The sequence below is a fragment of the Vulpes lagopus genome, chromosome 7, assembly GCF_018345385.1.
Source record: "Vulpes lagopus strain Blue_001 chromosome 7, ASM1834538v1, whole genome shotgun sequence".
Lineage (NCBI taxonomy): Eukaryota > Metazoa > Chordata > Mammalia > Carnivora > Canidae > Vulpes > Vulpes lagopus.
In genome coordinates this window covers 64,305,832-64,317,987 of record NC_054830.1, presented here as the reverse complement: position 1 = coordinate 64,317,987, position 12,156 = coordinate 64,305,832, and the positions used below count along the sequence as shown (strand labels likewise).

The 12,156-nt window shown below is 59.2% G+C and overlaps 1 protein-coding gene across 9 annotated transcripts in view; it reads left to right on the top strand.

The window, feature by feature from the left end:
- COL27A1 (collagen type XXVII alpha 1 chain) overlaps positions 1 to 12,156 on the top strand; it is a 134,877-nt gene that overhangs the window by 40,078 nt on the left and 82,643 nt on the right. For all 9 annotated transcript variants that reach the window (XR_005988810.1, XR_005988811.1, XR_005988812.1 and 6 more), the window contains 5 exons: positions 4,924 to 4,968; positions 5,587 to 5,640; positions 6,113 to 6,157; positions 8,828 to 8,881; positions 9,763 to 9,807. Coding sequence is in view for 6 of the 9 variants with exons in the window: in XM_041760910.1 (XP_041616844.1) it covers positions 4,924 to 4,968; positions 5,587 to 5,640; positions 6,113 to 6,157; positions 8,828 to 8,881; positions 9,763 to 9,807 (243 nt within the window). In the remaining 3 variants the exon portion in view is untranslated. The remainder of the gene's footprint in view (positions 1 to 4,923; positions 4,969 to 5,586; positions 5,641 to 6,112; positions 6,158 to 8,827; positions 8,882 to 9,762; positions 9,808 to 12,156) is intronic.

The window sequence follows — 12,156 nt, the reverse complement described above, 5'->3', positions numbered from 1 at the left end:
GCTCAGAGGACCTGCCCCTGCTTGTTTCCTTATGGGGGACTTAGCACAGTGCGGGACACACGCACCTGCTCTGTCCCCTTCCTCCCTCCTCCCCTGCCTGTGGCAGACATCACTCATTGATCTTTCTGGTCAAGCCCCGATGTGGCCTCAGAGCCCCTCTCACCCCATTGCCCCACGTGGACGGGACTAATGGAATGAGGTTGGTTCTCCAGTTGAAGCTTCCTCCTGGCGCCCTCTGGCAACCCTCTCCCTGACCACTGCCATGCAGAGCCCCCCTCCCAAGAGGCTTCTCCAGGCTCCCCTGCTGCTGGGCTGCCCCGGGCTTCTGGGGCCCCTGCCCACTGCCCTTTCTAAGCCCTACTCCTGCTCTGCTCTCCAACCTGGCTCCTCCTTCAAGCCCGTTTATAATGTCACCCGTTCCGGTTGGCTGTCTACACTGTCGTAGCATGCGGTGCTTCTCCTTCCTCCCACTCAGGATATGTTGCCCTCCAGAAGGCAGGGGGTGAGTTTGTTCAGTCCACCGGTGTATCCTTCATGCCTGACACAGGGTCACGTTTGGGGCTCCCCAAACCTTTGTTGCATGAATGAACAATTGGTCGAATGAACGAGCCAAACAGAAATTGTGTATTCCCACCGCACCTGTCTCAGGTACCCGTGGAGCGGAGTTTGATGTCAGGTGCCTGGCTGTGTCATGATGGACTGTGCTTTTGGCCAAGCCACACGTTTCCAAGTCCTACAATCTCTGAGCCAACACAATGCTTTGGGGAAACTGAGGTCCAGAGAGGACCAGGGACTGTGCAGTGCCACGTAACGAGTCACCCTGCCTCCTGGCACGCTTCTTCCTCGCTGAGCCCGACTGGGGCTGTCTGTCCCGCTGACTGGCCCGGGTGGGCTGTGGGCTGTGGTGATGTTTAGTGAGCCTCGTGGAGTGCGAAGCAAGCAGGGAGTTCCGTGTTACAGCAAAGAGACGCTGGGGCCCGGGGGCACAGCTGAGGTCCCCAGGACCCCCGGGCAAGAACAGGACCCCCCTCCCCCATGCTCCCTGCCCAAAGCCCAAATAGCATCCCCGGCCGACGGGGAGACTGTCTGCAGCAACAGTGAGGTGATGTCTGGTTTCTCCTTGTGCATTGTAAGCAATGATTAATCTGGCTCCCAAACCAAAATATAGACCGAGTTCTATTATAAACACGGGTCCTGTGGAGACCCGCCTGCTGGGCAGCCAGAGGCCCCTTACAGACTCCGTGGTCCCCGGAGCTCCCCTGAAGCACCCGCGCTTGCCCTGGTACCGGCTGGGCACCGGGCACCCACGGGGAAATCACTGCCCGTGGGTCCACCTTGCGGTAAGTGCCTACCCCGTAATTGCCGGGGCCCAGGAGAAGATAATGATTTAGACTCTTCCAGGTCCTGGGGCCCTGTCATTTGAAGCTATTTGGCTGGCCCCAGCTTGGTAAACACTGTAAAGGTACTTCCAGGGGGCACAGGAGCCCCCCTGCACCCCCCAGCCCAACCCCGTGCCTCGGCCGTGCTCCGTCTCTGCTGCTCTCAGCCAGCCGGGAGGGGTGGGTCGTTCGCAGCCACGTGCAAGGCCCTCAGGGACCACTGATTGGACCAGACCAAGGAATTGTGGCCTGTTGGACAAAGCACAGCCCGGCGGGTGGCGGGGGGAGGGTCTAGAGTCCAGGTCTGGGCTTGGCCATAATTTGCTCAGTAACCTTGGGCAAGTCCCTGCCCCCTGGTAAGCCTGTCCAATGACAAAGGCGGGCGGATTGATGGCTCAGGTCTCCTCCAACTCAGATACTCTAGGGTTCCGTGGCTGTCCCCTGCCCCAGGAAAGCTGCGGGGTGATCCACGTGCTCTGTCCTGGCGGGGAGGGACCATAAGGGGGTCGTTCCCTGTGTGGCCCTGTGGCTCTTGGATGTGGGCGTCGGGCCGCCGTGAGCATGTCTTATCCCGTGATGGGGTGGTTAGGACCTAGGGACTGGCGTCACACCTGGCGTTGCCCCTGGTAGGCCGGAGAGCCGCAGGAAAGGCTCTTCACCTGTCTGAGCCTCTGTTTCCTCGTGTGGCACACGTGCATGGTAACTCCTACCTGCTAGGGATGGTCGCAAGGACTTGATGAGCTGATGTATTTATTTAAGGCTCTAGGACCGGGCCGGGCAAAGGGCCGGCCACTGTCCCTATCCTGGAGATCACACATTTCCTTCTTCCTATGTCCTGAGTAAAGGGTTCACTTGAAACCTTCTGGGATCTCCCTGGCAACACTTCTCTGCTGAAGCATTGGTTTCCAGCAGATTTCTTCCTGGCTGCAGGCGAAGCCAAAGGCGCTGGTGATGCTCAGAGGCCCCCTGGTCCCCTTTCTTGGTTCTCTTGGGATTCTTCCCCCGTTATTGCCCTGGCTTTTGGCAGCAACCCGAGGCAGGCTGAGAATGACAGTGAGGCTCAGAGAGGGCAGTTGCCTGAGCGGAGGGAGCCACACGGTCTGAGCTCAAGGCTCGACTCCACTCTTCGTGGGAAAGGCTTGGCTGGTTTTTTCCTCATATGCAAGTTCCAAGTGGAGAGAGGATGATAAGGACGATTACGCGAATCATATCACGACACGTCCCTGCTCAAATCCTCCTGTGGGTTCCCTCCATTCTAATGCCTTATGTGCTCTGGCTTCTGGCTTCTGGCTTTTTCTTAACTCATTCCGCCCCAGTCATGTAGGCAAACCTGCCTGGCTGCCCAGCAGGCACCACCCCTCCCAGTAGGCCTCTCTGCGTCCTCTGAGTCTGCTCACTTTTCTTCGTCATGCTCATCACTACCACACATTTGCAATTAAAAAAAATTTTAAATTACGGCAAAACCCCCACAACATAAAATGTACCACCTTAACTGTGTCTCCAGGTAGGGTTCAGCAGCGCTAAGGACATTCACGTCGTGGTGCAACCCGTCTCCAGAACTTACCCTTCTTGCAAAACTAAAACTTGACACTCACGAAAACAATTCCCTATTTATCCCAACCCCTGGACGTTATCTTTTATATTTATTTGTTTTTATATCTCCTTCATTAGGCTGCGAACTCCACTGAGGCTAAAGGGTGTTGTCTCCTCCTTCATCCCAGGTCTAGAGTGATGCTGGCACATACAAGTTCAGCAAGTGTTTGTTGAATGAATGAGTGAATGAATGAAATACGAAGCTCACGGTGGTAACAGCTTGCAGGTCTTTACAGGGCCCCTGAATTCAATGCTGGGGACTGTGCTAGGTGCTTTACACACATTATATCATGTGATCCATGGGCCAGTCCCTGTATTTCCATTTACAAAAGAGGAAACCAAGGCTCAGCGAGGCGACATCAGTGGCCTCAGATCATGCAGCCGTCCAGTAGCGAAGCAGGATAGTCCCAGATCTCAGCCACTCCGCATGCTAGCCGCCGGCTGTGGCCTACGCTTCAGTTTGCTCCCTGGGGGAGAGAATGTGCACCCCAGGTGGAAGAAGCTCACAGGCCACGTTGCATCAGTCCCACGGGCCCCGCGTGTGAGATGTGATCGTATCGCTGAGCTGTGCTGAGGTATGAGTAGGTGCAGAAGGAATGCTTGTAAACTCCCCAAACCTCTTGGATCACACCGATGATGCTGTTTATAATTAAGAGTCCTGCTTCCCGGGGGTCTGGGGTGGGGGTGGGGGGGTTGCTGAGTGCGTGTGCCTGTGTGTGTTTGCTTACACGCATGAACTGTACGTGCCTGGGATGTCGGCAAAGCCTCTTCCTTGTGGCCTCGGGCATCAGAAGGACCCGGGATGGGTGCGAGCGCGCTGCTTCTTAGCGATGGCACTGGGGCATTCTCTGAGACTCAGTTTTCTCCTCTGTGAAAATGCAGATGATAACCCCTGCCTCCCCACTGCACCTCGTCTGGCTGGTGTGAGGGCTAGAGGGGGCCACGTGGGTGGAGTCTCCGGTAAACCGCAGTGCGTGGAGGGGGTGTGCAGGCATCGTCTCGTTTATCACGCTCTGGGGGAGCCGTACAACTTTGGAGTTCTCAAGGGCGGTGAGGGACAGTGGGAGCCAAGCCCTGGGCTCTCTGTGCGAGGGGCTCTAACGGAGATCTGTGTGGCTGCCCTGGCTGAGATGCAAGGCCCCTGCCCGGTCTTATTTCACAGCTGCCGTCAGGGGATGGAAGCTTGAAGTCTGGGGTTTCCCTTCGGAGAGCCCCTACATCTTAGGAAATGGCTCTGCTGGGTGGCCCCAGGGCCACGTGTAAGCACACGCTCGTTTGATTCTCTTGACCTAGAGACCTGGTAGTTGGGCCACGCGGACCGAGGGTTGGGGTTGGTGCTGGCTTGTAGCCAGAGTCCTTCACAATCAGGCATTTGGGTGGCCTCGTCCTCCCCAGAAGGGGAACTGGGACCAGTGGGAGGAAGGGAGGCCGCTATTTCGGTGAATGTATTTGGTCGGTATGTGTGAGATCTTTCCTGATAGGGGGTTTATGAGAAGGGGCAGGTCTTGACACAGATCCCAGCACTGCATGGTGGTTGAGCGTATCCCAGACCCGAAGGTCCTAATTGGCCCACCCATCCATCGAGAACTCGCTCTACCCCAGCTTCGGATGGGCTCACCCCCGTCTGGATTTGGGAGGGATGGATGGTGGGGATAGAGCATCACTCCGCCACAGGGGCTGTATCCCAGTTCAGCTCACACACCCTGCCGGAGGAGTGAACCAGCCTGCCGATGGCTTCTGCTCCGAGGGCCGTCGGTGGCAGAGGAAACCACAGCAGGCTGCCCACCCTGACGGGCCTAGGTCCGATCAGCGAGTGGTCACTGAACACACACTACACCCCTGCCGTCCACACAGCGTGCAGTGCTGCAAAGGCAGGCGCGGCGGCCGGGCCTGGGCCATCTGACACGCATGCCCAGAGGCCTTCCTGATTCAATCCCCCCCCACCCCACAGGGACACAAGGGCTATCCTGGACCAGCGGGGCACCCCGGAGAACAGGTGAGGGCCGCAGCCTCAGCCCTGCCCTGCTTGCTCCCCCCCACTCCACCCCTGTCTGCTCCTGGCCTCCTCCCTGGGCCCCATGCCATGAGTGAGCCCCAGAGCCAGGCGGCTCTGCCTCCCATCCTGCTGGGGCCCCAGAGCCGACCCCACCTCTCCCCCAGCCGCATCTGCCTGAAAGAGCTGGAGTCCACGCCGGCCTGGCGTTGGCATGAGCCACCCGACTCCGGCGAGAGCCATGAATAGCTGGCCTGTTCCGGGCGATGTTAGGGGATATTATACAGGCCGCCACGGGGATTGCAGGAATTCGGGCTGTACTGGCCCAAGTCAAATAGCAGCCCCTGCCAGCGTGGGAGAGCCAGCCAGGGCTCCTCTGAGCTTTCTCAGTCCTGGGCTGCCAGCACAGGGGGTTTTGTCCTTCTGAGCTGGTCTGACCGGTTTCACAGAGGGGTGGGCTGGGGCCCAGCAGGCCCGTGCCTTCCCCTTCCTCCCCATCCAGCTCACATTCCTGCCCTTCTCTTTGTCCATTGTGAGTAAGCCCCCGTCTCCCACCGCCCCCCAGACCCAGAGCTGGGCCAGGTCTCTCCTTTCCTTACGTTTCTCTTCATTCCTTTGCAGGGGCAGCCGGGACCTGAGGGCAGCCCAGGGGCCAAAGGTTACCCTGGCAGGCAGGTGCAGTATATGGCTTCTGGAAGCTCGGTGGCCATGAAGATGTGGAGATGGCCACGGGTGTCCCCCCACCCCCACCCCAGGCAGAGGGAGGCGGCAGGCAGGGGGCTGAGGAGCTGCCCCCGTCGGGGGGGAAAAGCCCTGGAGACAGGGCTTTTCAGGGGGTTGGACCAGGGATCCCTCTCTTTGAAGGTAGTAGGGCACGGGATGCTCAGAGCAGAAGAAAGGGGTTCTGGTGCTGTGGGGTTGGGGCTTCCGGGGCTCCTCCCACTCAGTCTCCCCCACCCCCCATCTACTCCCCCGGGACTCTGGGGCAGAGTGGGGTCCTCAGTGTGAAGACTGCAGGCCCAACCCCACTCCCTTTCTACAGGGTGGGGGGCAGCTGAGGCCCCGAGGAGGCAGGACTTGCCCTGGGTTGTTGGCAGCAGGGAGAACGTTTCCCTATGTCCTTGCCCCTCTGTCTTTTATGTTTCAGGGGCTACCTGGACCGGTAGGAGACCCTGGCCCCAAAGGCAGCCGGGTAAGTGGGTCTTGGCAAGTGCCACACAGGTGGGGCCCCGGGTGGTCATTACCTGTCCCCTCAGCGGGCCTGATGGGAGGTCAGAGGTGCAGGGTCTGTACACAGCGTCTGGCAGGGGGGGCTGGTGCCTCTGCCCTCCCACCTGAGTGCTCTCCGGAGAGCCAAGGGGCAGCAGGGTGGACAGGTGATGGGGGATCTTTGAGCCAGGTGAGCCGGCTTGGTGCCCGTGGCCCAGCTGCCATGGTCAGACGTTTGCCTGCCTTGTCCCCCAGCACATCCTAAGAGCAAGGGGACCTAAGTCAGGGCTACTTTGTCTGCTGTTAGAATCCTGCTCCCCTCCCGACTGAGGTCTGGGGGACCCCACTTTTGACAGAGCAGGGGTGACTGATGGGTGATGCTGCTCAGGCCCGGAGACTGATGGAGCATCTGCTCTCCCTTCCCTGGGACAACCCCAAGTAGCCAGCAGCCTCAGTTTGCCCACCTTTATGATGGGAGGGAGGTCCATACCTACCTCTAGCATGGTTATGGGGATACCAGGAATTTGGAAGCAGATACTGCTGAAGAGGGGCCATCAGGTGGGGGCTCCCAACTGGGTTGTGGAGAAGATTCTGGGTGCATGGAATGGGGGTAGATGGAGTTTGAAAGTCTAAGAGATAATGTGGTGTAGTCCCCTTGTCTACACACAAGGCAGCTGGGTTCATGGTGGAGACCTGACAGTCCCGGTTCACTCTGCACGCCTAACGTGGAGCTGGGATGGGGACCCAGGTGTCCTGTGGCCCGGCCTTGCTGCCTCTCCAAGAAGGCTCAGCAAGTGGGTCACAGCCCTCGGGCAGGCTGGGTCAGGTGTGACGTGTTCTCCACTCCTGAGCCAAAGCTATTTATGACCACAGTCTGGGCCTTAATCCCTGCAGCTGACATGTGGCTGTTAGAGCATCTGGGCGGTGGGCAAGGAGGTGGGTGGGCAGGTTCCTCAGGATGCGATGATGTCAGTGATGATGATGATGGGTGATGTCATGCAGGGGCCGAGGAGGCTCCTGTCCTGGGAGGCTGGGCCCCCCTACTTTTATCCAGCTGTTCCCACGAGCTGTGGCCCCAGAGGCATGCTGATGGCATTTGGGGTGGCTTGCTGTTTGCCATGCTGATGGCATCTTGAGACCACATGAGGGGAGAGAGCTGGTCTGGCCCCAGCAACCCCCTCTCTGGGTCCCAGGGCCCTGAGCAGCCTGGATGAGCTGGGAGCACTCGAGCTGCCCTCCCTCCCCTGCCACCACCAGCCTCATATTTATGAATGAGATAAAATGCAAGCTATGGACCAGGGCAACCGGCTTTGGGAGCTGCCGTGCCCTTAACCAGCTGTGGGATGGTGGGCAAGTTGCCGGACTTCTCTGAGCCCATTTTCTCATCTGTGAATCTGGGATAGAAGCCCTGGTTGGCAGGACCAATAAAAGTCCCTCGTTACGGTGATGGATGTTCATCACTGGAGGGTGAGGAGGTTCAATGACGTCTTGACCTACTAGGGGAGGAGAGATGGTTGTGAGCATGTGTTGGTTGCTTGTTTGTCGGGGGGCAGTGTAGCCGAGTGGTTAGGAGGCCCGCCTGGGAGTCCGTTGACTCCAACTTAAATACCAGTTCTATCGTGCTCTAGCCGTGTGACCTTGGGCAAGTCACTTCACTTCTGGGCCTAAATGTTCTCCCCTTTCCAGGGGGCCGACTGATTATAACCTGCTTCTGGGGTGGAGCAAGGACCCAATAGATGCTTTCCTGCCCCCCGAAGCCCTGAGAACGTAGTTTGTGAGCGTTATTATTAAATCATTCCACAAAGATCTAGAGAGCACAGATAGTGATAGGAGCTCTGGGTCCCTGCCCTCGAGAAGTCCCCAGGCTAATGAGGGCGTGAAGCATGGACACAGATAATGGAAGGTAAAACATCGGAGAAAGTGGTAAATCCTATTAACTGAGGAGCAAACATGGTGTGTGGGTGGAGGGAAGAGCCGGGAGGAGAGAGCTCGAGCTGGGCTTGGGAGGGGTGGCCCTGCCGTCGCTGGGGTGGGAAGGGCCAGCCCGGTGCAGGCACAGTGCGGAGGCAGGACACCAGGCACATCCTGGGACCTCAGACTCCCACCTGGCTACCCCCGGGCTGCTTGTGTCGCATCATCTCCGAGCCTCGGTTTCCTTGTCTGTGCAGCGGGGCAGCTGACAGCCAGTCGGCAGCGTCGCTGGGGGCTCGGACGCAGTGGCATCCGCGTGCCGCCGGGACCTCCGCTCAGGCCGCCGCGGGTGGAGGGAGCCCCAATTCCGGGGCCCCCCCAGCAGGCTCCCTCGGGGCGGGCGGAGCCGGGCGCGCTCTAGCATCTAACCCAGCCGAGAGCTTCCTTTCTGCAGGTCCGGGAGCCCCGGCGCGGGGCGGGCCTCCCCCCGAGAGCGCCCGCGCCCTTCCCTGGCGTGAGGGTATGTGCCTTTGGACTACATCGTGGAAGCCAGCACCATGCAGTCCATGGGCATATACACTTGCCTCAAGGCCTGTGTCGTCGAGGAGTCGCCGGAGCCGCTGCTGCCACCAGCAAGGAAGAGGAGCCTGGGCGTGGGAGGGCAGTGGGGCGCGGGCGGCGGGGCCGGGCCAGCCACACCCCACCCCTCGGTCCCTCTGACCCCCTACCTGCTCTTTCCTAGGGCTACATTGGACTCCCGGGGCTCTTCGGCCTGCCAGGGTCCGATGGAGAGCGAGTGAGTAGGCCTCGTTTGTTTACCTCCCGCCCACCTACCCACCCCGGTCTTCTGGGAGGAGTCCTGGACTCCCTCCTGGAGGAGGTGCCCTCGAGTTGCATAGGAGCCCACCAAGGGGTCGAATCAAGGCAGTCCGGTCCCTTCCAGATGTAAGGGAGAGTGGGGACAAAGTCGGGGAGGTACGGTGACTGGCACGTGTGACAGTCTACGCGGTCAGAGCTCAGAGCGCGAGGCAGGAATGGTAGGAGACGAGCTTGGGGGGTGTGGGGGGCTCCTGGGCGAGGTTACGTGGGCGTCGGGCCCAGGGTCAGGAGGGGGACGTGATTCTGAGGCATGGACAGCTTCTGAAGGGCTTTCAGCGAATGAGACGTGGGCCTGCTTCCTACTGCGGATCACGTGTCCGCTCGCTGTGGCCCGAGGGCCAGATCCTGCCAGCCGTCTGCGTATGCAGTGGTGCCGAGTACAGGCATGCTCGTTCGGTTACCTGCCGGCTGCAGCGCCTCGTACTCCTGCTGCCTCGGCAGGGACCGCATGGCCCACGGGCCTTTCTGCCCTGTCCCCTCCCAGCCTGAGCCCATAGTCACCTCATAACAAGCTGGGTAGAGAGGACCTCGGGAGAGCGGCGGGAGCACCTGCTGAATACCGGGGACACCGGGTGCTTTCCTAGGCATTTGCCCAGCTCAGGTGCCCACAGAGCCAAGCCCCGTAGAGTGCAAGGACCGTCCATCCGACGTGCACAGAGCTGCCACCTACTATGTGTGGCCCAGGCGCCAGGCCCTCTGCGACTTCCTCTCGTGGGTGGCTCCGGGGCTGGTTTGGGGCATCACTGGCTGTCCCCTGTGGAATCGTGTCCTGACCTCTTCCCTGTCTCTCCCCTACAGGGCCTGCCTGGTGTTCCTGGCAAGAGGGGCAAGATGGGTAGGCCGGTAAAGATTTTCCGTGTCTATTATGCAGACTCTATGGGTGACTCTGACTTCCTGTTGGCCGCACCACCCTGTCCACCTGCATCCCAGGCATTCTCTGCTTCTGTCTGCTTGGCCATGGCTCTGCTCTGAGTGTGTGGGCCAGCACGAGGGGCTGTCTGGGCTGCGTGTCCTGCTGCCGCCTGGCTGTGGCTGGGGCCTGTCGTGCTCTGGGCCCCTCCAGGATGGCTCCTCTATGTGTGTGTGGTGCGTGTGTGCAGCAGTTGCTCCACAGTGTGGTCCTGCGCCTGGGGGGCTTCTGTTGTCTGGGTCAGTAGTGTCTGGGGCCCTGCTTGGACTGGGAGGGATCATGGCTAGACCCGTGTCAGGGCTCCTATCTCGGAAAACCCTCAGTATCCATATTGTCTTGGGGTGGCTGGCGTCACGTCACTTGTGGGTGGCCGTGCACATACAGGGCCAGAGGGCGATGGGGCATGTGAGCAGGCCCACAGCAGGTGCGATCCCAGGGTCGTGACCCCAGAGTCTCGGCGTTGCCCGTGACTCTCCAGTGCGACAGGAATCGTCTTTCTCCTGCTTGGCAGGAAGAGAAAGCCAAGGCACAGAGAGGTTGAGTAACCTGCCCACGGTTTCACAATCAACAAGGGAGCCGGGATTCTAACAACCCCATTCGCCTCCAGGGCCTCTGATCTCAGTGGTGGACCAAGTTGGCTTCTCGGATTCCCTGGCTGGCACTAATGTACAAGCAGATGCCCTAGAATCCTCACCCGGTGGGCAAGACGTGAATTCCAATGATCTCATTACTCACAAGGGGAGGCTGGGGCTCCCCTTGGAGTGGTATGTCTGGCGTCCTTGCTGCCAGCCGAGGGAGACCCCAGACTATAACTGAGGCAGACTTCTCTCCAGCCTGACCTCTGTTGGTGGCCGAAGGCCCCGTGTGGCTGCCCACAGGGTCATCCCTAGGCTTGGAAGCATCATCACCTTGGGGTCTGGGCTTCCCTCTGCTGGTGGTGGATGGAGAAGGGACATTGAGGGAGGTTGGAGCTTGAGAGGTTGCTAGAAGGCGGCCAGGAGCGCTCTGTGGTGCCCAGAAAGGGGCTTGTCTGTGATTCTGGGGTTGACACGCAGACCACGGGCATCTTACCTGTTGTAGTGTGTATGGATCTGGGCCCCGTGGGGCCAAGTGTGGTATACAAAGAAGAGCAAGATCCAGGTCCTGGACTCAAGGACCAGAGGGGCACCTCATCCTCAGACCAGACCTTCCTGTGGCCGACAGCGCCTCTGCGCCTGGAGGCCTACTAACACCTGACACCTGGATCTGGGCAAGGAGTAGCACCTAGTGCTTCAGGGCAAGGACCTGGCATGTGTGAGGGTGGGGCTGGCATCCGGATCTGCTCCTCAAGCCAGGTGACCTTGGGCAAGGAGGTCCATCCATCCATCCATCCATCCATCCATCCATCCATCCATCCAGTAAATAGTGTATACCATGGACCAGGCACTATGCTTAGTGCTGAGCCGTGAACAAGACAGAGTTCCCATTTCCATGGGCAGAGAGACAGACAATGATTGGACAAGGGAATGAGCAATGAATGAATGAATGTCAGAGGGTGCTGAGCATTAACATGGAGTAGGGTAGGTAGACCGTGAGTGCTTGGGGTGTAGACTGTTAGGTGAATTGATCCAGGAATCCTCTTGAATTCTTTTTTTTTTTTTTAAGATTTTATTTATTTATTCATGAGAGACAGAGAGAAAGGCAGAGACACAGGCAGAGGGAGAAGCAGGCTCCATGCAGGGAGCCCGATGCGGGACTCGATCCCAGGACTCCAGGATCGCGCCCGCCACCCAGGGATCCCCTCCTCTTGAATTCTTGAGAAACCTGAATGAGGTGGGAATGGGAGCCTTTGGCTCCCAGGGGAAGAGCTTTCGAGGTTGAGGGAATGATAGGTGCAAAGGCCCTAGGGGCATGGTTGGCTCAAAGCCTCTGAATTGCAAGTTTCCCCTGTGAAAAATGGGGATAATATCTTCTAGCTCTTGAGGCCATTGTGCTCCGGCACAGTAGCAGCCACCATTCCTGTGTGGAGCTCCCTGGGTGGCTCCCTGGGAGGCTGTCTGTGCTGTGTCACTTTGAGCCAATGGCTTTACCTCTCTGGACCTGTCTTCCCAAAGGTTAAGTTGCTGAGTAGGGTACGTCAACTTGCTTGGATGAGGTCAGCTGGGCCCTGTCGCCTCACCCAGCTCTGCCTGCAGAGCCACCCGTGAGGGGTTTGCTGAGCCTCTGTCCCGGGAGGCTGCCAGGGCACCAGGCGTTGCCGCTGCTCTGCAGAGGGGGCGTGCGGCTGGGGGTGAATGACGTGG